The 24,410-nt window shown below is 32.1% G+C and overlaps 3 protein-coding genes and 4 pseudogenes across 7 annotated transcripts; all 7 read right to left on the bottom strand.

Moving 5' to 3' along the window:
* Positions 1–1,926: 1,926 nt before the first annotated feature.
* On the bottom strand, positions 1,927–4,436 carry LOC114940010 (cytochrome P450 9e2-like). Of its 2 annotated transcripts, XM_085487825.1 has the most exons (2): positions 2,744–4,436; positions 1,927–2,274 (listed from the first exon to the last, which is right to left on the bottom strand). In XM_085487825.1, the coding sequence occupies exons 1-2, from the start codon at positions 4,294–4,296 to the stop codon at positions 2,271–2,273; spliced, it is 1,557 nt and encodes a 518-aa protein (XP_085343951.1). In that variant the 5' UTR covers positions 4,297–4,436; the 3' UTR covers positions 1,927–2,270. The 2 variants fall into 2 exon arrangements, with proteins under 2 accessions (XP_085343951.1, XP_085343952.1); XM_085487826.1 differs by lacking the exon at positions 1,927–2,274 and having other exon boundaries at positions 2,740–4,436.
* A 306-nt stretch (positions 4,437–4,742) lies between these two features.
* Positions 4,743–7,942, bottom strand: LOC114939995 (cytochrome P450 9e2-like). Of its 2 annotated transcripts, XM_029314483.2 has the most exons (3): positions 5,966–7,942; positions 5,680–5,842; positions 4,743–5,220 (listed from the first exon to the last, which is right to left on the bottom strand). In XM_029314483.2, the coding sequence occupies exons 1-3, from the start codon at positions 7,230–7,232 to the stop codon at positions 5,217–5,219; spliced, it is 1,434 nt and encodes a 477-aa protein (XP_029170316.2). In that variant the 5' UTR covers positions 7,233–7,942; the 3' UTR covers positions 4,743–5,216. The 2 variants fall into 2 exon arrangements, with proteins under 2 accessions (XP_029170316.2, XP_029170309.2); XM_029314476.2 differs by having other exon boundaries at positions 4,745–5,220; positions 5,680–7,942.
* A 36-nt stretch (positions 7,943–7,978) lies between these two features.
* On the bottom strand, positions 7,979–13,452 carry LOC114940072 (cytochrome P450 9e2-like). Of its 2 annotated transcripts, XM_085487953.1 has the most exons (5): positions 12,305–13,452; positions 11,499–11,769; positions 10,932–11,061; positions 8,986–10,835; positions 7,979–8,554 (listed from the first exon to the last, which is right to left on the bottom strand). In XM_085487953.1, exons 4-5 carry the CDS (start codon positions 10,530–10,532, stop codon positions 8,551–8,553), a joined length of 1,551 nt encoding a protein of 516 aa, XP_085344079.1. In that variant the 5' UTR covers positions 10,533–10,835; positions 10,932–11,061; positions 11,499–11,769; positions 12,305–13,452; the 3' UTR covers positions 7,979–8,550. The 2 variants fall into 2 exon arrangements, with proteins under 2 accessions (XP_085344079.1, XP_085344080.1); XM_085487954.1 differs by lacking the exon at positions 7,979–8,554 and having other exon boundaries at positions 8,982–10,835.
* On the bottom strand, positions 12,393–13,136 carry LOC114940090 (cytochrome P450 9e2 pseudogene; annotated as a pseudogene).
* A 68-nt stretch (positions 13,453–13,520) lies between the features above and the next one.
* On the bottom strand, positions 13,521–15,752 carry LOC114940112 (cytochrome P450 9e2 pseudogene; annotated as a pseudogene).
* A 71-nt stretch (positions 15,753–15,823) lies between these two features.
* LOC146720830 (cytochrome P450 9e2 pseudogene) lies at positions 15,824–18,431 on the bottom strand (annotated as a pseudogene). The gene is made up of 2 exons (XR_014925929.1): positions 16,688–18,431; positions 15,824–16,304 (listed from the first exon to the last, which is right to left on the bottom strand). The product of XR_014925929.1 is annotated as a cytochrome P450 9e2 pseudogene (transcript).
* Positions 18,432–19,389: 958 nt separating this feature from the next.
* LOC114940085 (cytochrome P450 9e2 pseudogene) lies at positions 19,390–22,490 on the bottom strand (annotated as a pseudogene).
* Between the last annotated feature and the right edge of the window lie 1,920 nt (positions 22,491–24,410).

The raw sequence follows: 24,410 nt of genomic DNA, 5'->3' as shown, positions 1-24,410 counted from the left end.
TGAAAAAAAAAAGGATGAAGTCTCTATTTTAAGAAACTTTCGTTCGATTTTGATTTTATCTTCTCCCTCTCTTTCCACCTCTTTAAAAAGTAAGGTGTTTTTTTTTTAAATTGCAAAATTTGACGAACTCTACGGAGTGAAATAAATTTTTTTGCAAATCTTATCCAAATTTTCGTAAAATATGGACTTTTTTCTACAAATTAAAAAAAAAGCAAAGTTTGTACAATTTTTTTTGGCAGAGTTACAGCATATCAAATTTATCTATGCATTTTTGTACAACTATTATCACCATTAGCGATACCAGACGCGCACCAACGATGATTGCACGACAAATTGCTAATGAAGATCTCCCTCACAGAATCAGTGATTACATAATTAGAAGACGTTTACGTGAACGTGGTTTAAGATCGCAAGTTCGACATTTTCCTCTTCTAATGTATGAAAAAAATGTATGATCCATACATTTGGAAAAAAAAATGTTGAACTCGCGATCTTAAACCACGTAAATGTCTTCTAATTGTTTGATCACTGAGTCTGTGAGGGAGATCTTCATTAGCAATTTGTCGCGCAACCATCGTTGATGCGCGTCGGGTATCGCTAATATTGGTAATAATTGCACAAAAATGCATAGATAAATTTGATATGCTGTAACTCTGCCAAAAAAAAAAATCGTACGAACTTTGCTTTTTTTTTAATTTGTAGGAAAAAATCCATATTTTACGAAAATTTGGATAAGATTTGCGAAAAAAATTTATTTCACTCTGTAGAGTTCGTCAAATTTTGCAATTTTTTGAAAAAAAAAACGCCTTATTTTTTAAAGAGATGGAGAGAGGGGGAAAAGATAAAATCAAATTCGAACGAAAGTTTCTTAAAATAGAGACTTTATCCTTTAAAACAAAAAAAAATTTGTTCAATTACGATGATTTTTCGCGGAGATACGCTTATTTAAATTTATGCGAAATTTTGATATTAATTACGTGTTGCGATAACTTTTTTGACCAGTGTATAAGTCAAATGTATGTTTTAAAAATTTGTGAACGTGTTTTTAGATAAAAAAGAATAAGAAATTTTCATATATGAACATATGGTTGCAAATGTTTCGTCATCGAAATAATGGACGTAAATCAGCAATATCAAATAATGATTATATGTTCTTATGAACATTTGTTCTTCTTTTTTATCCACAAACAGGCTCACAAATTAAAACATACTTTTGACTTACCTTATAAACTGATTCACGAGCAGGATTGATAATCCCATATTTCCGAATATGGGAGGCGGCGTCTTATTGAAGTATGCTATGTTTTTTGAAAGAATTTAAATCTTTTAGTAATAATAGAAATAACAATAGAACTCTAGAACGTCGATTTCACAAAGCAATTGCGTATACTATGTTGATAAGAAATTACTTTAAACTAATAAACATATATTATGTATATTCAGAATATAAATTGAAATCAATTGTTGTACTTTATCGCAAATAACTTTTTCTTTTATGTAATTAATAGTATATAGTATCCGGTGACTTTACGCCGAGGTCAACTGATTACATCGGAATGATTTCTTTCATGTACATGTTTGCATTATATCATCGCTTATGCAATAGAATTGAACGATAGTGTCTGTACAATTTAATCTCATTGTTACAAGAATTAATGGCTTCGCTGCTGTTAACATAATTTAGTAAAATTTAAATAAAATATGTTAATCTGTATATTATCTTTTACATTTTTAAATATATGTCCGTTTTGCAAATTGTTACGTTCCAATATGATTTATGTCAATCAACAAGTAGTAAGTTGTAAAAGATGACGAGATTACCTGCTAGATTAATTATTTCCAGTAATTTTGAATACATATGTGTATATCATTAACGATGGAGTAAGAATAAATAACTTTTTTAATGATTTTGTAACATTGCTAAAATGATTTGCATATTCATCGGCTGACCTCATTATTTTCTAACTTTATTAAACATTTTTAATATTTTTACAAGTTTATTTGTATATAACATAGTGTCTTTTATATGATATAAAATAGCTTCGTGATCTTTTATTTTCATAGATTGTGAATAATATTTAATATATGGAATTTCTTCATTTGAAGAAAGTGAGAGCGTATTGATTGTAAAGCCTATAAAACAGTAACAAAATTATCATTTCCGCCTTCACAAAATATTGTTTTGCACGTGAAAAAGCAATAAGTCTTCTTATTTCAAAATCAAGAAAGAAATGTCCTTTACATTCCTCCTGGTTTTGTGGTTTTTTATTTTATCTGAAATTTAAATAAAATTAAAGATAGGTACATTTTAAAAAACATTGTGATTGGTTTATATTAATTAAAATTATTTTATCTTATTATATCATTTCAAATCTATTTAAAGTTATATAAATTGTAAAAACATTAACGATTGTTTTAAAAATCTAACATATCTGATGAACTATTTTATAATTTTATAGTTTTCATTATTATATTATTATTATTAAATTACAATTATTTATAAATTATATATAATATTTTGTTTTCACAATACTAAAATATACTTCAATACTATATTTTCTTCTTAAGATATTGTATATATATTTTATGTTGAAATTTTTACAAAGTAACAAAAATAATTTCTAAAACGTGATTATCCTCATAGTGACCGATTAACAAAACAGCAAAGAAATTTTTATACTGAAAAATTATTTTTATAATTTGAAGATATAATTAGAAAAATATATCAATAAAGCTTTCTTACAAATGATGTGTTCCACTAACAGCATTGGTTGCGATAGTGTGGTGAATAATTTTTCTTGGTGATACATTCAGCCAGAAGCCACCTTCGGGTTGCATATTGAAACTACCCTTCGCGATCCTGAGCGATAACGATGTTTTTTCGCAAATTTTTAAATCGCAACGTGCCAATAAATGAAACAGCAAAACTTTGGTTTCCATTAAAGCGAATCGATTACCAATGCACATCCTAGGACCTAGTCCAAAGGGAAGATAAGCTCCAGAGTTCAGACTCTGTTTTTTTCGCTCACTAAGAAATCGTTCAGGATCGAACTTTTCTGGCTCTTCAAAGTACTGCGGATCATGATGAAGTCCATAAATCGGTATCCATATACCTACATTTTTGTTTATAATAAAGGGCTTCATTCCTGGCAATGTCGGAGGCAACTCAAATTCTTTTCCACATACTCTCTCCGCTGCTGGAGCAACCGGATACATTCTGAGAGCTTCGCTGATCACAGCATCCAAGTATTCCATGTTAATAACCATTTCATATGGTGCTTGTCCATTTGACTCTTCCAAGACCCGATCGATCTCATTTTGAAGTTTTTTATGTATTTCCGGATTTACCGCGATTTCGTGAGCAGCAAAACACATTAATGTCGAAGTGCTATCAAAACCGCCAAAGAAGAAAAGGAACGCTTGAGATACCATATCTTCAACAGACAGTTCTTTGCCTTCCTTACCTCTAGATTCCATCATGAGTTGCAGCATATCCGGACGAACGATACTATTCTCGTCTCTAGTTTTTATGGTGGTTTCTACGAGATTTCGAAAAAAATCTGTTACCTGTTCGCGAATCACTTTTAATTTAAGAATTTTTGCCAACCAAGGCAAGTTTTGATGTACATATATTTTCAGAAAGAAAATAATGTTGAAAGTGGTTGCCTCCTTGCCATAAATGTAAAATTCGTTCTTCGGATATCTCATGGAATCAACACTGACGCCAAAGGCGCAGGTAGCTATAACATCAGTTGTATATCTCCCAAAGGCATCTTTTATATCCATTATTCTCTTCTCTACTGGCATTTGCGTCAAGTAAATGCTAAATTCAGCAGCGTAATCTGACATCAATTTAAACATACTTTTCATCTTGCTGGATGTGAAAGCTGGACTCAATAAAGTTCGTACTTGTCGCCATCTTTCTCCTTTTAGAGCAAAAAGATTGTTACCGAATAATAGATCTTGATGTTCCTCAAGGATAGTGCGACGATCCATGAATAGGTCGAAATTTTTCAACACGATAGATTTAATAAGATCGGGATCACGGATTAAGGTGACTGGCCCGGCCATATCAAACATACCGACGTACTTAGCCTCAGGATGTAAATTGTAAATTTTCTTGATTATATTAACAAACGATTCAAAACCGAAGACTGATGATCCTAAATTTCCGAACATAGGAAATGGTGTTTTATACGGTATTCCATGTTTTTTGAAAGAATTTAAAGTCTTGAAATAATAAAAATAGTAGCCTAGAGCGCCCGCTATCATCGTTAAAGCGATTACGTATATCATATTGAAACAAAAAATGACTTTATCAAACAAGTATACGTATATTACGTATTCTAGTTAAAAGCGGAATCAACTCTTGCACTTGCACACTAAGGCAACTTGACTCGTCGAGACTCGACGATCGACTGACGGTTGCATTGAAATCATTTGTACGTGCGCATGATATCATCGTTTACGCAACGAACGTTAATGACAGTATCTATAAACCGACTGCGCCTTCTGTTTCGACTTCGTCTTCCGTCGAACAATTGACCTACGATCGGATTCTAACCAGTATCTAATGTATAATTTAATAAAATAATATAAAATATATATTAAATTGGTTGTGTTATCTTTTATATTTTTAAATATATTTCCTTTTTGCATATTTATGATGTATAACTTGATTTATAATATAACAAACAGTTAATCAATTGATTAGATTACTTAATAGATTGACTATTTTCGACGATCTTAAACACATTATTATTAATTATTAACGATGCAACGAATAGAAGATTTTTTTATGACCACACCTACTATACATTACTTGAATGATTTGTATAATCACACAGTGCCTCGTTATTTTTTAAATTATACTTCTTTATTATTTTCACAAGTTTATATGTATGTACATAATGTATTGTGTGTCTATATTAATATGACAATATGTTTGTGGTGTCTTTTTTAGAGTCTTAATAGCTTTAAATATTGGAATAAATATTACCTTTCATTTATTTTACAACTGGCATATTTAAATCTTTCTTATCGATTTGCCTAGAACAGCTTTTTTTTAATTTTTAAAAGTCTTCGCACGAACTCTCTCAATGATGCAGCAAATAAAGTATCGAAACCATCTCCAGAATACAGATATGTTCTTATTTCAAAATAAAAAAAGAAATGTCCTTTACACTCCTTTAAATATGTTGTTCCCTCTCTTTATTTTAACTGAAATTTAAATAAATAAAAATAGTGTATAGAGTTACTAAGACCTTTTTATATGTATCAAAATTAAATCTTTCTAAGACTATATACATACATATGTATGTCAAAAAGTATTAGCAACTATTTTGGAAATGAGATACTTTTAAGGGACTCATTTATTTTACATATTATTGACATTAATATAATATAAGTATTAAATATTGTACATAATATCAAAAATATAATTAAATAAATTAATCTTTTTAAAATTAAATATATATTTTAAGGTTGCCACACATGATTTGAATGTAATTTATTTAAAAAAATAATAAAACAAAAAAATTTTACGGTATTCCATGTTTTACTAACAAGCCAACTTATCAGAAAAAATTTTTAATGTAATATTACAAATTAATATTAAAATATTATTCATTTTTATATTTTTAAAATATAATTAAAAATATATTAATGAATTTTTCTTACGGCTGATATTTTCCACTGGCAGTATTAGTAGCAATAGTATGATGAATAGTTTTCCTTGGTGATACATTTAGCCAGAAACCACCTTCAGGCTGCATATTGAAACTACCCTTAGCGATCCTGAGCGGTAACGATGTTTTTTCGCAAGTTTTCAAATCATTACGTGCTAATAAATGAAATAAAAGAACTTTTGTCTCCATTAAAGCGAATCGATTACCAATGCACATTCTAGGACCCAGCCCGAAGGGAAGATAGGCTCCGGAGTTCAGAATCTCTTTTTTTCGCTCACCAAGAAATCGTTCGGGATCGAATCTTTCCGGCTCTTTATAATATCGTGGATCATGATGAAGTCCGTAAACCGGTATCCATACAGCTTCTCCTTTTTTTATAGTAAAGGGCTTCATTCCTGGCAATGTCGGAGGCAATTCAAATTCCTTCACGCATACTCTGTCCATTGCTGCAGTAACTGGATACATTCTGAGAGCTTCACTGATGACGGCATCCAAATATTCCATATTATTAACCATTTCGTATGGTGCTTCTCCATTTGATTCTTCCAAGACCTGATCAATTTCATATTGAAGTTTTTTTTGTATTTCTTGATTCACTGCGATTTCGTGAGCGGCGAAACACATTAACGTCGAAGTACTATCAAAGCCGGCAAAGAAAAAAATGAACACTTGAGATACCATGTCTTCAACAGATAGTTCTTTGCCTTCCTTAACTCTAGATTCCATCATTAGTTGCAACACGTCTGGACGAACGATACCATTTTCGTCTCTAGTCTTTATAGTTTTTTCTACAAGATTGTGAAAAAAAATGGCAATCTGTTCACGAATCATTCTTAATTTAAGAAATTTTGCTAGCCAAGGCATGCTTTTATATACGTATATTTTTAGAAAGGAAATAGCGGTGAAATTGGTTGCCTCCCTACCATAAACGTAAAATTCGTTCTTCGGATTTTTCACAGAATTAACACTGACGCCAAAGCCGCAAGTAGCTATAACATCACTTGTATATCTCATAAAGACATCCTTCATATCCATTATACTCTTCTCTGCTGGCATTTGTGTCAAGTAATTGTTAAATTCAACGGCGTAATCCGACATTAATTTAAACATATTTTTCATCTTGCTAGACGTGAAAGCTGGACTCAGTAAAGGCCGTACTTGTCGCCATTTTTCTCCTTTGAGGAGAAAAAGATTTTTGGCAAATAGTGGTTCTTGATGTTCCTCGACCATGGTGCGATGATCCGGGAATAAATCGAAATTTTTCAACCCGATTGATTTAATAAGATTGGGATCACGGAGCACTGTAAGTGGCCCGACCAAATCAAACATGCCGACATATTTAGCCTCAGGATGTAAATTGTAAATTTTCTTGATTAAATCAACAAATGATTCACGACCGAGCATCGATAGGCCTATATTTCCAAATACAGGAAATGGTGTTTTATACGGTATGCCATGTTTTTTGAAACAATTCGAATTCTTCAAGAAATAAAAATAGAGGCCTAGAGCGCCTACTATCACTGTCAAAGCAATTACATATATCATATTGAAACAAGAAATGATTTTGCTTTTAAGCTAGTATATTAAACTAGTACATATATTAAATATTCTAGCTAAAACTGAAATCAACTTTTTCACGGATATACTAACGCAACTTGACTGGTTGAGACTCGACGATCGACTGGCGGTTCGCGAAATTATCTCTCTCTAATATCTATATATGTTTACATAAGTCATCGCTTAAGCAACGAAAGTCAATGACATCACTATCTACTGTCCTTGATCTGAAGGTAACAAAGAAATCGATGTTCTTCTTTGTCTTCAGGCAAAAAATTAACCTATTCGTTTGGACTTTAACAATCTGATATATAATTTATTCTTTTGTTTGTATCAAAAATCACTACGCAAAAGAGTTCAGCTGTTATAATTTTATAAAATTAGATAAAATATATTAAATTGATTGTATTATCTTTTGTATGTTTAAATATATTTCCTTTTTGCACATTCATGATGTGTCACTTGATTTACGTAACAACAAACAGCATTTGATTAGATTAGTTAATAGATTACTATTTTCGACGATCTTAAACACGCTTTTATTAATTATTAACGCTGCAATGAATAGAAGACTTTTTTGTGACTAATCCTACTGATATCAGGTATCACTCAAATGATTTGCATAATCGCCGCGCGACGTTTTATTATCTTTTAACTGTACTACTTTTTTTTATTTTTATAAATTAGGATATATATAATTTATTGTCTATATTAATTAATAAAAACAAAATATATTCATCTCTCATTTTTATTTTTTACTTCATTTTATTTTTATAAATTAGGATATATAATTTATTGTCTATATTAATTAATAAAAACAAAATATATTCATTTCTCATTTTCAGATACTTATATAATAGTTTTTGAAATAATGTTACCCTTCAATTATTTTACAACTTGTCTACTTGAAAACTCCTTCGATTTGCATAGAGAATATATGCTTTATTCTTGTTTTAACTCCATCAAAATCTTCGCACGTACTCAATTCAGCAGATGAATCGAGCAAAACTTTTGTCTCCAGCAATGCAAATTTGTTGCCGATGCATTCTCTAGCCTAATCTATATGAATAATAATCATTAAGATTACACTTTTTTCTTCTGTTTTCATCCACGAATCTCTCAGGCTTGAATTTCTCTAGCTCCAGAAGACTCTTTGGAATTAAATTGAAGGCTATAAAACAGGATCTAGATTATCACGTTTATGAGATATGAATTTGTATATGTCATCTGAGGAAACATATCTTCTTATTTTAAAATCACAAAAAAATTCTTTCCGTCGGATTTTATTGTTTCCTCTCTGTTTACTTTATCTGAAATTTAAATAATATTAACAGTGTGTGTAAAATACTTCTAGATTTTTATTCTTATATATATTAAAATTATTTTACTTCATAATATTGCAGCAATATTAAATCTCCGTTTAAGATTATACATATATATTTTTAAAATATCAGAGATTATTGTTAAAATCTGAGATATTTCTACAACTAATTTTTTTTTATTTATTAATACTAATATGAATACTAAATTATACATAATATTAAAAATATAAATAAATTAATATTTTAAATATTATATATACATATCTTAACGTTGCCGTATATTTTAAACGAAACTCATAAAAAATAATGTAATAAATAAAAATGATTTACTTCTAATATCGCAACAAATACAAAATAAAATAGCATTTATTTTTATATTTTTAAAATATAATTAATATATATTAATTAAATTTTCTTACAAACGTGTTTCATTGACAGCCTTAGTAGCAACAGTATGATGAATAGTTTTCCTTGGTGACACATTCAGCCAGAAACCACCTTCGGGTTGCATATTAAATTTTTTAGCGATCTTGATCGGTATCTGTGTTTTTGCGCAAACTTCCAAATCGCAACGTGCCAATAAATGAAATAGCAAAACTTTTGTCTCCATTAAAGCGAATCTATTACCAATGCACATCCTGGGACCAAGTCCAAATGGAAGATAGGCTCCGGAATTCAGAATCTTTTTCTTTCGCTCGCCAAGAAAACGTTCGGGATCGAACTTTTCCGGCTCTTCAAAATATTGTGGATCATGATGAAGTCCGTAAACCGGTATCCATACAGCTTCTCCTTTTTTTATAGTAAAGGGCTTTATTCCTGGCAATGTCGGAGGCAATTCAAATTCCTTCACGCATACTCTGTCCGTAAATGGAGTAACCGGATACATTCTGAGAGCTTCGTTAATTACGGCATCCAAATATTCCATGTTATTAACCATTTCGTATGGTGCTTCTCCATTTGATTCTTCCAAGACCTGATCGATTTCATGTTGAAGTTTTTTTTGTATTTCCTGATTCACCGCGATTTCGTGAGCAGCGAAACACATTAAATTCGAAGTGCTTTCGAAGCCGCCAAAGAAAAAAATTAACGCTTGACATAACATATCTTCTGCAGACAGTCCTTTGTCCTCCGTACCTCTGGAATCCATCATAAGTTGCAGCATGTCCGGACGTACGATACCCTTTTCGTCCCTAATTTTTATGGTGGTTTCTATAAGATTTCGAAAATAATCTGCTATCTGTGGGCGCAACAGTCTCAATTTAAAAATTTTTGCCAGCCAAGGCAAGCTTCTATATACAAATATTTTCAGAAAAGTAATACTATTGAAAGTGGTTCCTTCCTTGCCAGAAAGATAAAATTCATTCTTCTGATTTCTCATAGAATCGACACTGATACCAAAAGCGCAAGTAGCTATAACATCATTTGTATATCTCGTAAAGATATCCTTTGTATCCATTATTCTTTTTTCTACTGACATTTGTGTCAAGTAATTACTAAATTCGGTGGCATAATCCGACATCAATTTAAACATACTTTTCATCTTACTGGACGTGAAAGCTGGACTCAGTAAAGGCCGTACTTGCCGCCATCTTTCTCCTTTTAGCGCAAAAAGATTTTTGCCGAATAACGGATCTTGATGTTCCTCGATCATGGTGCGATGATCCGGGAATAAGTCGAAATTTTTTAACAAGATAGATTTAATAAGATCTGGATCACGGAGTACTGTAATTGGTCCGGCCAAATCAAACATACCGACGTACTTAGCCTCAGGATGTAAATTGTAAATTTTCTTGATTAAATCAATAAACGATTCAAGACCGAAGATCGATGATCCCATATTTCCAAACATGGGAAATGGTGTTTTATACGGTATGCCATGTTTTTTAAAACAATTCGAATTCTTCAAGAAATAAAGATAGAGACCTAGAGTAGCCGCTATCACCGTCAAAACAATTACATATATCATATTGAAACAAGAAATGATTTTATTAAACTATATTATACATGTATTACGTGTTTTGATAACACCTAAATCAACTCTCGTACTTGTATACTGATACAACTTAACTCGTCGAGACTCGACGACCGACTGACGGTCACATTGGAATTATCATTCTTATACGTTTGCATGATGTCATCGTTCATGCAGCAAAGTTAATAATAGTATCTATATAGTCTGGCCGCACCCTCTGCTGCGGCTTCTGCTTCGGCTTCTGCTTCGGCTTCGACTTCGAGCAAGAAATTGATCTTCGGTTGGACAATATCTAATCTATATATAATTCAGTCTTAATTGTTGCAAAAAGTACTGCGCAAAGGAGCTCAGCTACTATCAATATAATTTAATAAATATAAAATATATACTCACTGTGTTATCTTTTATATTTTTAAATATATTTTTCCTTGTTGTATCTGATGTGTAATGTGATTAACATTATAATCAACAGCTTATTGATGAAAAGATGAGATTACTTGTCAGATTGATTATTTTCAAGCATCTTAAACACATATGTTATTATATATATATTATTATTTATTAACGGTAGAACAAATAGAAGCCTTTATTGGACAAACCTACTGTGGCATCACTAAAATGATTTGCATAATCGCCGCGCAACATCTCGTTATCTTTCAACTGTACTTCTTTATTATTTTTATAAATTTAGATATGTATGTATATCGTATTGTTTATATTAATATGACAAAATAATGTTCATGATCTTCCATTTTCATAGATTCTTAATAACTTTAAATATTGAAATAAATAGTGCTCTCTCTTTGATTATTTTAGAATTGACATACTCGAAAACTCTTTTGGCTTACATAGGGAATACTTTATTTTATTTTAACGTTATCAGAATCTTTTCGCACAAACTCAACGATTTAGCAGATGAACCGAGCAAAACCTTCGTCTCCAGAAACGCAAATCTCTTACCGATAAACAGTTTCTAGCCAATACGAATAATAAGTACTAAGATGACACATTTTCCTTCTGTTTTTATATCCAGAAATTTCTCAGGCTTGAATTTGGCTCTGAAATGTATTTAGGGTAAAATCGAAGATTTTAAAACGATCTAGATAATTGTTTCCGCTATTATAAATTTGCATATGACATCTGAAGTAGCAAATCTTCTTATTTCAAAATCGAGAAAGAAATACTCTTTATATTTCTTTGGATTTTTTATTATTTCCTCTCTTTATTTTATCTGAAATTTAATATTTATAAAATATTTATTAATATTTAAATAAAGTTAATACTAAACAAGTGTGTATACAACTACATCCAACATTTAGGATCTTTTTATTTTTTATACGTGATAAAATTATTTTATTTAATAATTCTATATCAAAATTAAATCTCTCTAAATTTATATTTTTGAAGAATATAGTGACTATTTTTAAAACTTGAGATATTCTAAAGGACTAATTTATTATAATTATAATTTCATACGTTACTATTACTAATATTTGTATATATATATATATATCATTATTAAATTATACGTAATATCAAAAATATAATTAAATTAATTAATTTTTTGAATATATCCCTTAAGACTGCCATATATTTTGTATGAAACTTAAATAAATAATAAAAAATAAAAAATGAATTTTTTCTAACATTGCAATAAATACAAACAAACAAAATAGCAGGAAACGTTTTCTAATATTGAAAAAATTTTTCATTTCTATATATTTAAGATATAATTAAAAAAACATATATTAATTAAATTTTCTTACAGCTGATGTTTTTCATTGACAGCATTGATAGCAATCGTATGATGAATAGTTTTCCTAGGTGAGACATTCAGTCAGAAGCACCTTCGGGCTACATATTTAAACTGCCTTTAGCGATTTTTAGCGATAACGGTGTTTTCTTGCAAGTTTTCAGATCGCAACGTGTCAATAAATGAAACAGCAAAACTTTCGTTTCCATTAACGCAAATCTGTTTCCAATACACATACTAGGACCTAGAATGGAAGATAGACTCCGGAGTTCAGACTTTTTTTTCCGCTCACCAAGAAATCGTTCGGGATCGAACATTTCCGGCTCTTTATAGTATTGTGGATCATGATGAAGTCCGCAAACTGGTATCCATATAGCTTCTCCTTTTTTTATAGTAAAGGGCTTCGTTCCTAACAATGTCGGAGAAAACTCAAATTCTTTCACGCATTCTCTGTCCATTATTTGAGCGACCGGATATTTTCTGAGAGCTTTGCTGATGATGGCATCCAAGTATTTCATATTATTAACCATTTCATACGGAGCTTGTCCATTTGATTCTTCCAAGACCTGATCGATTTCATGCTGAAGCTTTTTGTGTATTTCCGGATTCACCGCGATTTCGTGAACGGCGAAACACATTAACGTCGAAGTGCTTTCGAAGCCACCAAAGAAAAAAAGGAACGCTTGAGATACTATATCTTCAATAGATAATTCTTTGCCTTCTTTACCTCTAGATTCCATCATCAGTGTCAGCATGTCCAAAAGAACGATACCATTCTCATCTCTTGCTTTTATGGTGGTTTCTATAAGATTTCGAAAGAAAACTTCTATCTGTTCGCGAATCATTCTTAATTTAAGAATTTTTGCCAGCCAAGGCAAGCTTTTTATATACACATAATTTCAGAAAAGAAATACTGTATAAAGTGGTGGCCTCCCTACTATTAATGTAAAATTCATTCTTTGGATTTCTCAAAGAATCAACACTGACGCCAAATCTACTAGCAAAAATTAATAGAAAGATGACGAGATTATCTATTAAATTAATTATTTTCGACGATCTTGCGAACATGTACCATTAATTTTACAACGAGACGTGTAAGAGACATTTTTTCTGATGAAAATTACTGTGAAATTGTTAAAATGATTTGCAGAATCGTTGCGCAGCCTCAATAGGTATAATGTATTGATATAATATAAAATTTGTATTGATATAATATACACTTGGTAAAATACTTTTTCCATTTCTTTTAATCTTCCATTTCCGTAGAATCATAATAGCTTTAAATATTAATATCCGCATAACTGTTCTTATCTTGTGATTATCTTATAATTTTAGCACATAATTGTTTTTACAAGCTTGTGAAGAATTTTTTCATTTTTACATCGATTAGCCAAAAAAAAGATTTACGATATAGTAAAGTTTCATAATAATTAATTTTCATTTAAAAATATACTTAAATAATAAATTTTAATATCTTAAGATTGAATATATATATTTTATGCGATAACTTTATAAAAGTAACAAATAAAAAACTATTTTTTTTAAATTAATATAGCCCGAGTGTACGATTAACAAAATAAGAAGAAACAATATATTAAAAAATTCATTCAATTCATTTTTCTGTTCTGTCATTTTGTTCTAGCATTGGTAGAAACAGTGTGATGAATATTTTTTCTTGGTAATATATTTAACCAGAAGCCGCCTTCGGGTCTCATATTAAAACCATCTTTACCGATTTTAAGCGGTATCTGTGTTTTTGCGCAAACTTCCAAATCGCAACGTGCTAATAGATGAAACAGCAGAATTTTCGTTTCCATTAAAGCGAATCTATTACCAATGCACATCCTAGGACCCAGCCCAAATGGAAGATAAGCACCGGAGTTGAGGCTTTCTTTCTTCCGCTCACCAAGGAATCGTTCGGGATCGAATTTTTCCGGCTCTTCAAAATAACGCGGATCATGATGAAATCCATAAATCGGTATCCATACGGCTTGTCCTTTTTTTATAGTATAGGGTTTCAGTCCTGGTAATGTCGGAGGCAACTCAAATTCTTTCATGCATACTCTATCCATAAATGGAGCTACCGGATACATTCTAAGAGTCTCGCTGATCACAGCATCCAAGTATTCCATGTTATTAACTATTTCATATGGTGCTTGTCCATTTGACTCTTCCAAAACTTGATTGATTTCACTTTGAAGTTTCTTTTGTACTTCCTGATTTACCGCGATCTCGTGAGCGACGAAGCACATTAACATCGAAGTGCCATCGAAGCCGCCAAGGAAGAAGAGGAACGCTTGAGATACTATATCTTGAATAGACAGTTCTTTGCCCTCCTTAACTCTGGAATCCATCATAAGTTGCAGCATGTCCGGACGAACGATACCATTTTTATCCCTAGTTTTTATGGTAGTTTCTACGAGGTCTCGAAAGAAATCTGCTATGTGTCGAGAAATAAGTCTTATTTTAAATATTTCTGCCACCCAAGGTAGAACTCGATACACATATATCTTCAAAAAAGTGGCAATCCCGAAATTGGTAGCCTCCTTGCCGTAAACGTAAAATTGGTTCTTCGGGTTTCTCATGGAATCAACACTAACGCCAAAAGCGCAAGTAGCTATTACGTCATTAGTATACCTCGTGAAGGCTTCTCTTATATCCATTATCCGCTTCTCCACTGGCATTTGCATCAAGTAATTGCTAAATTCAGCAGCGTAATCCGACATCAGTTTAAACATACTTTTCATCTTGCTGGACGTAAAAGCTGGACTCAATAAAGACCGTACTTGCCGCCATTTATCTCCTTTGAGAAAGAAAAGATTTTTGCCGAATAATGGATCTTGATGTTCTTCTACGAAAATGCGACGATCCATAAATATGTCGAAATTTTTCAACATGATAGATTTAATAAGATCAGGATCGCGTAGCACTATAAGTTTATCTGTCATATCAAACAGGCCAACATACTTGGCTTCGGGATGTAAATTATAAATACCCATGACATAGTCAATTACTGATTGTCGACGTAAGAATAATGCTCCCGTATTTCCTAGCAAGGGAAGTGGCGTCTTATACGGTATATCATGTTTCTTGAAAAAGTTCAAATCTTTGAAAACATAATAGAGACCTACAGCGCCCGCTATCACCGTCAATGCGATTACATATACCATGTTGAAGAAAGAAATTATTTTATTAAACTTGTTCTATTATGGATTATTAGTCTATATATTATGTAGTGTTTTGAATATAAATCGAAATCAACTCTCGCACTTAATAGCAAATATCTGTTCTATTGATGCAATTAATAGCAAAGGCAACTTTACTCGTCGAGATTCGACGAGCGACTGACTGTCATTGGAGTGATCTTTCTCATTATGTGTGTACTCATGACGTCATCGCTTACGCAAGAGAAGTTAAAGTATCTCAATAATTTAATCGCATTTATAGCGAGAAGTACTGCGCAAAAGTCGCTCGGCCATAGTTAATAAATTTTATAATATAATTTTGGTAAAAATAAGATAAAATCTTTGAATCTGTATTAAATTTTATATTTCTTTTTCTTTTTATTTTACATTGCTATTATATATGTTTATTAACAAGGTTTATTATCAATAAGAAAATTACGAAGTTGCTTGTTAGATTAATTATTTCCAACGATCTTGCAAACATGTATATCATTAATATTTAACGATTAAGATTGTATAAACACTTTTTTGATAAAAATTACTGTGCATTCTTATAATGACTTGAAAATCATTGTGTGACCTCGTCATATTCTAATTCTACTAAATATCTTTATTAATATTTTATTATAAGTTTGTATGTGTATTATTTGCATTGATATGATGTAAAATATTTGCTAGTCTTCCATTTTTGTAGAATCTTATTGTTAGTAGCTTTGAATATTAATATCATCGCAACTGTTCTTCGATCTTACAATTGTAAAATGTAATTTGTGTTTGTAACAGCTTATGCAGGACTTTCTCTCGATACATCGATTGGCCAAAAACAATCTACAAATTTTATTTTATATTATCAATATTAAATATTATTCATAATATTTAATTTCTATAATTCAAAAATATATACTTGAATACTAAAGTTTTATATTTTAATATTGCGTATACATTTATATATATATATATATATATATATATATATATATATATATACATATTTTATGCGAAATCTTTATAAAATTAACAAATGAACAAATATACTAAATAAAAAATGTTTTTTTAAATTAATATCGGAATAGAGACAATTTAAAAAATTATTTCCGACGATCTTACATGTATACCATTAATCTTTACTACTTAGTAGAAAATATTTTTTTATTTTATAGTTATTTATTTTTTAATTTTGAGGATACAATATATTAATAAAATTTTCTTACATTTAATGTGCTTCATTGACAACATTGGTAGCAATAGTGCGATGAATATTTTTTCTTGGTGATAAATTCAGCCAGAAACCACCTTCGGGCTTCATATTAAAACCGTCTTTAGCAATCTTGAGTGGTAACAGTGTTTTTTCGCAAGCTTTTAAATCGCAACGTGCTAATAGATGAAACACCAGAACTTTCGTCTCCATTAGAGCGAATCTGTTACCAATGCACATCCTGGGACCCAGTCCAAATGGAAGGTAAGCTCCAGAGTTCAGACACTCTTTCTTTCGCTCACCAAGAAATCGTTCAGGATCGAACTTTTCTGGATCTTCAAAATACTGCGGATCATGATGAAGTCCATGAATCGGTAACCATAAAGCTTCTCCTTTTTTTATAATAAGGGGCTTCATTCCTGGCAACGTCGGAGGCAACTCAAATTCTTTCACGCATACTCTGTCCACTGCTGTAGCAACCGGATACATTCTTAGAGCTTCGCTGATTACGGCATCCAAGTATTCCATGTTATTAACCATTTCGTATGGTGCTTGTCCATTTGATTCTTCCAAGACCTGATCGATTTCATTTTGAAGCCTTTTTTGTATGTTCTCATTCACCGCGATCTCGTGAACAAGAAAGCACATTAATGTCGAAGTGCTCTCGAAGCCGCCAAAAAAGAAAATGAACGCCTGAGATACCATATCTTCGATAGATAGTTGTGCTTTGTCCTCCTTGCCTCTGGAATCCATCATAAGTTGCAGCATGTCCGGACGTACGATACCCTTTTCATCCCTAGTTTTTATGGTGGTTTCTACAAGCTCGTGAAAGAAATTCGATATTTTTTCAGGAAAAAGTCTTATTTTAAATATTTGTGTGAGCCAAGGCAAATATCTTAATAGATACATCTTTAAAAAGGCGATAGTACTGAATGTGGTAGCCTCCTTTCCCATAACATAGAATTCATTTTTCGGGTTTCTCATAGAATCAACAGTAATTCCAAAAGCACAGGTAGCTATTACGTCACTTGTATATTTCGTGAAGACTTCTTTTATATCCATTACTACTCTCTTCTCTGCTGGCAATTGCGTCAAGTAATTGCTAAATTCACCGGCGTAATCTGACATTAGCTTAAACATACTTTTCATCTTGCTGGATGTGAAAGCTGGACTCAGTAAGGGCCGTACTTGTCGCCATCTTTCTCCTTTGAGAGAAAAAAGATTTTTGCCGAATAATGGATCTTGATGTTCCTCGAGCATAGTGCGATGATCAGTGAATAGGTCGAAATTTTTTAATGCGATAGATTTAATAAGCTCTGGATCACGAATCACTACAAGTGGAGTCGTCATATCAAACATGCCGACGTACTTGGCCTTGGGATGTACATCGTAACTGTCCTTGACAAGGTCAGCTATTGATTGACGACGGAAAATTATTGCTCCCATATTTCCTAATATGGGAAGTGGCTTCTTATGCGGTATATTATGTTTCTTAAAATAGTCCAAATTCTTAAAGACATAATAATAAAGGCCTAAGGCGCCCGCTATCACCGTCAAAGCGATTACGTATACCATGTTGAGAAAAGAAATTATTTTATTAAACTTGTATACTAATAGTACATATTACGTAGTTCCGAATATAAACCGAAATCAAATCTCGCACTTTATCGCAACTGTCTATATATTCTTATGCAAATTAATAACGAAGACGGTATAGGCAACTTTACTCGTCGAGATCCGACGAGCGACTGACTATCATCGGAGTGATCTTTCTCTTTATGCGGCTACTCATGACGTCATCGCTTACGCAAGGTCAGGACAGTATTTCTATATAATCTGAAGTATCTCCGCCACTGGCAATATAATCTGATGAAATTGAGATAAAATTACACCACTGTATTATCTTTAATATTTTTGAATTTGCTTTTGTTTTTTTTTTGCACTTTGATCATATTTAAAGTAATGTACTTATGTCGATCAGAGACTAGTTAATAGAAAGACAAAATAACCTGTTAGAGTGTTTGTTGGAATTCCGACGATCTTTATGAACACATATATTATTAATCATTAACGATAAAACGTATAAAAAACTTTTTCCAATGAAAACTACTATGACATTGCTAAAATAATTTGCATAATGATTCGCCGCCCGATTTCATCATCTTCCAACTCTATAAACTTTTTATTATTTTTATAAGTTTATATGATTTATAACATATATTGTGTATATATTGTTATGATATAAAAATAAAATGATATAAAAAATTATTCGCGGTCCTATTTTCATAGATTTTTAATAGCTATGAATACTTACGTCATACTCAGCTATACCTTACAATTTTATCTGATGCCCTTAATTTGTGTTAATCGATTGTGTGGCGTGCTGGTTTTTTCTCGGCATAATGCTAGATACTTCTTTCGGCTCGCATCGAGAAACCTTTTTAAATTTTTATTTCATATTATCAATATTAAATATTATTCATAATATTTAAATTCTATAATTTAAAAATGTATTTGAATACTAAAGTTTTATATTTGAATATTGCGTTTGTATATATATATATATATATATATATATATATATATATATATATATACATGTATATATTTTATGCGAAATGTTTATAAAATTAACAAATAAACTACAAACATGTTAACAAATATACTAAATAAAAAATGATTTTTTAAAATTAATATAGGAATGGAAACAATTTAAAAAACAGTAGAAAATATTTTTTTATTTTAAAAAGTTATTTATTTTTTAATTTTGAAGAAACATTATATTAAAAATTTTTTTAAATATAATGTTTCTTCATTAACGTGTTCCATTGACAACATTGGTAGCAATAGTGCGACGAATATTTTTTTCTTAGTGATACATTCAGTCAGAAACCATCTTCGAGCTTCATATTAAAGCCATATTTAGCAAGTTTGAGCGGTAACAGTGTTTTTTGCTTTTAAATTGCAACGTGCTAATAGATGAAACAGCAGAATTTTCGTCTCCATTAAAACGAATCTATTACCAATGCACATCCTGGGACCCAGTCCAAATGAAAGATAGGCTCCGGAGTTGAGATTTTCTTTCTTCCGCTCACCAATAGATTTAATAAGCTCTGGATCACGAATCACTACAAGTGGATTTGTCATATCAAACATGTCGACGTACTTGGTCTTGGGATGTAAATCGTAAGCATCCTTGACAAGGTCTACTGATTGACGACAGAAGATTATTGCTTCCATATTTTCTAATATGGGAAATGGCCTCTTATTATGTTTCTTGAAATAGTTCATATTCTTGACATAATAGTAGTAAGACATAATAATAGAGGCCCAGAGCGCCCGCTATCACTGTCAAAGCGATTACGTGTATCATGTTGAAAATAGAAATTATTTTATTAAACTAGTATACTAATGATACATATTACGTAGTTCTAAATATAAATCGAAATCAACTCTCGCAACTGTCTATATATTCTCTTTATGCAAATTAATAACGAAAACGATATACGAATGCAACTTTTCTCGTCGAGATCCGACGAACGAACTGACGATCACATCGGAATGATTTTTCTCATATGTCATCGCTGATGCAAAATCAGAACAGTATTTTTTTAATTTAATCTGACTATAGTCTGATAAAATTGAGATAAAATACATTAAACCGATTCTATTATCTCTTATATTTTTAAATTTATTTTTGTTTTTTTGCACTTTGATCATATTTAAAGTAATGTACTTATGTCGAGCAGAGACTAGTTAATAGATGAAATTGCTGTTGAAATTCCTGTTGGAATTCCGATGATCTTTATGAACACATATATCTTTAATCATTAACGATAAAACGTATAAAAAGCTTTTTCCAATAAAAACTACTGTGACATTGCTAAAATGATTTGCATAATGATTCGCCGCTCGATTTCATCATCTTCCAACTCTATTAACTTTTTAGTATTTTATATTTTGATAAGTTTGTATGTTTTACAATATATTGTGTATATATTGATAATTGATATGATATAAAATAATGATATAAAATGACTCGCAGTACCTTATAATCTTATTTGCCGCTCTTAATTTGCGATAACCGATTGTGTAAAATACTGATTTTCTCTCGGTACAATACTTAACCAGATACCTCCTTCGCCTCGCATCGAGAATCCGCCCTTTTTAAATTTCAACGGTATCGAAGTCTTTTCGCTCGGTTTCAAGTCGCATCGAGCCAGAAGGTGAAACAGCATAACCTTCGTCTCCAGTAACGCGAATCTGTTGCCAATGCACATTCTCGGGCCTAATCCGAACGGAAAATAAGCATTGAAATTATCATTGCCTTTGTTTTCTAGGAATCTTTCAGGCTTGAAAATTTCCGGCTCCGGAAAGTACTTGGGATCGTGTTGAAGGCCATAAAACGTGATCCAGATGATCGTTCCCGCTTTCACGATATATGGTTTCGCATCTGGTAATGCGGCAGGCAACTCAAAGTCTTTCGTACACATTCTGTCCGTCATCAATTGCACCGGATACATTCTAAGAGTCTCGTTAATCGTAGCGTTCAAATACACCATTCCGTTGACCGCCTCGTAGGTTGGTTGACCGTTCGTATCTTCCAGAACTTTGTCAATCTCTTGTTGCAACTTCTCCTGAATAGATGGATTGACGGCAATCGCATACGCTAAGAAACTCATCAAGGTCGAGCTACTGTCGAAACCGCCGAGGAAAAAGATGAACGCCTGCGATGTCATGTCCAGAATGCTCAGTTCTTTTCCCTCTCTTTTACCTCTGCTATCCATCATCAGCTGGAGCATGTCCGGTCGAGTAATATTTTTCTCGTCCCTGATTCGGATGGTTTCAGCTACCAGATTCACAAAGAACGCGTTCGTACGTTCATCCACCATCTTAAGATTCAACAGATTCATGAGTCTCGGCAAGTGTTGGTACAGCAGAATTTTTATTAGAGCTACCGTGTCGAACGTCGTCGCTTTTCCGCCTAACTTGAAGAAATCGTTGTCCGGGTTTCTCATCGAATCCACGTTGATGCCGAAGGCGCACGTGGCAATCACGTCGGTGGTGTATCTCGAGAAGATGTCCTTCATTTCCATAATGCGTTTCTCAGGCGGCACTTTTGCCAGATACTCGGAAAAATTCACGGCGCACTCGGACATTAATTGAAACATCATCTTCATTTTGCTAGACGTAAAAGCGGGACTCAGGAGCGTTCTGACGTCACGCCATTGTTCTCCAGCGGAGAGAGAGCAGATTTTTGCCGAAGAGCGGATCTTGACTGTCGCTACCGAAGAATAAATGGTCTTGAAACGAGTCGAAGTTTTTGATGCCGACGGTCTTGATCAGATCGAGGTCGCGTATCGCGACGACCAATTGCGAGAAATTAAATAAACCGACATACTTGGCGTCGGGATGTATATTGTATATATTTTGATTTACTTCGGCGAAACTTTTCGGGTTTATGAAAATCTCCCAAAACGTTCTTAATATAAACTGCTTTTTATGCGGAATTCCGTGTCGCTCGAAGTCGTTGGACCCCTTGAAATAATAATAAACGGCGAGCACGCCGGCTAATATCGATAAGACTATCGTCCAGCACTCCATAATAGACTAGCTTAATCGGGACTGTTCCTTTCGTCCCGAGATCAAGTCAAATATCACCGTCGTGAAATAAAGTTTGTGTCAATATCAAGTGCTCGTGGTTATACGAGACACCCTCAGGATATAATCCAATGCAATATGTTGAGCGCGATTGTTCCGACGAGTCAAAGCGATCTGCCCGCTTGGAATTCTCGCGCACGACTGCTCGTGTCGAGATATACTTGCCAGCTAAATGACTCGTTCGTCAAGTTACGCAAGAAATTTACATCGAGTATCCACATTTCCTACCTATATATTTTATACTTATAATATTCGCTTATCATTTTAAAGAAAATATATTTATTAAACATGAAATGTGTTTCCAATAAGTAAGAGTATATATCGTTAAAAGGGTTTGTTTGCACGTTGATTATAAATATTTTGGAATATTAAATAATCGACGAATGCAAATGAGTCGAATATCATAAAAGAACATTATTTATTCCGATTGAAAAATTGGTATTGTCTGATCTATGTACCATGTGTCCAGATGATGATGTTTTGCTATTACGCAATAACCTTGAGCGTCAATGAGAAATTCTCGGAACGGTTAAACGATGTACACTTACTGCGTGCCAATTCATGAGTCACAATGTTGCAAATACTGCGCAGGAACTAGTACAATTAGAGTTGATATATCGATAAACGATCGAGCGAGCAATGGTTATATCTAATACCCAGATGGCACAAGTTTCTACAGGAAAAAAAATGATATGCTCTATCTTTTTTTATCGCACATGATAATTCGGTTGACTTTTAATATTGATAACGAAAATTCGGGATACGCCCAATTTGTGCATATTCGAAAATTAATTCCGAGGTCGCTCCAAGCATTGCGAGATAATATTATCTCTAAACAGCCAGAGATTATGACTTATATATGTATGCACTATACGATATGAAATGTGCCTTTGATGCTGATTTATACTACACGTTTATATGTATGTTGTACATTCATGTACAAAATTATGCGATTCCCTGTTAAGCTACAATCGAAATATTCACTAATAAATATCCATTATAATTTTTTTAATAATTCGGAGGATTAGGGTTAAAAAATTTAAAGAAACGTAATCTCGCGTCACATTTTCGTCGAATATTTTTTGTACGACAGAAAAAGTGAAACGTACGTGTGCTTGAGTTAAACATCTCTCTTGACGGAAAACTCACGAGTGCAGAAATTTTCTTACAATTTAGCCACATGAAATATGTCGCATTTTTGGTAAAGAAAAATTAAAACGCGACTAAAAGAATTTTTACATTTTTCACATAAAAATGTATAAAAAGTAATTAATGTATAAAAATCTTAATTTTTCTAATTTTCTAATAGTTAATTTTAATGACAAAATATATAGACTTTATAATTAGATGATAAAAGTATCTAATCACAGAAAAAACAGTATCCTTGAAAGAATGCAAATATGTTTTGATTCAAGTATATTTTATCCTTATAATAGCGCCAAATATAAATAATTTTGGATAAAGGATAATTTATCCTTAAAACAAAGTGCAAAATTAAAATTAGTTATAAAGTATTAGGTATAAAGTTATAAAGTAAAAATTAAAACAAGAATATATCTTAAGGATAAAATATACTTTACACAAACTTATTTATTATTAAGGCAAATAAAAATTTGTGATTACAAAGAGCATTCTATGCTTAAATCAATCAAATAGCGTTCAAGAATAAAAATCTACTCGAATCAAGGATTCCTTTTTTTCTGTGGATAGATAAACTGACCATCAGAATCGTTAATATAACATATATGTCACAAATCATTTTCGTCGTTTGAAACATCTAAATGCGAAAACGTCGCGAAAAGGCGAGAGATGTCTGTCTGTCTATCTGTCTGTTTCGAAATCCGACTTGCAACCTGGCGGGAAACAAGATTTCGACCGAAAGTTTGGTCTATCTAGCTGGTAGGAGTAAGAAAGAGAGTAAGAGGAACATGGAATGGGGGAATGAGAGAGGATGCAAGGGGCAAAGGGATGAAAGAAGAGAGAGAGAGAGAAAAGGGGGGCCGGTGGAACAAAATTCATTTGGCCAAATTAAACAGAGTTTAGCAATTTGCGCTTAATCCATTTGTCGGGGATCCGCC

Source organism: Nylanderia fulva, unplaced genomic scaffold (genome assembly GCF_048542155.1).
Source record: "Nylanderia fulva isolate GAGA-0341 unplaced genomic scaffold, ASM4854215v1 Scaffold6, whole genome shotgun sequence".
Taxonomy (NCBI): Eukaryota; Metazoa; Arthropoda; class Insecta; order Hymenoptera; family Formicidae; genus Nylanderia; species Nylanderia fulva.
This window is presented reverse-complemented; position numbering and strand designations above follow the sequence as displayed.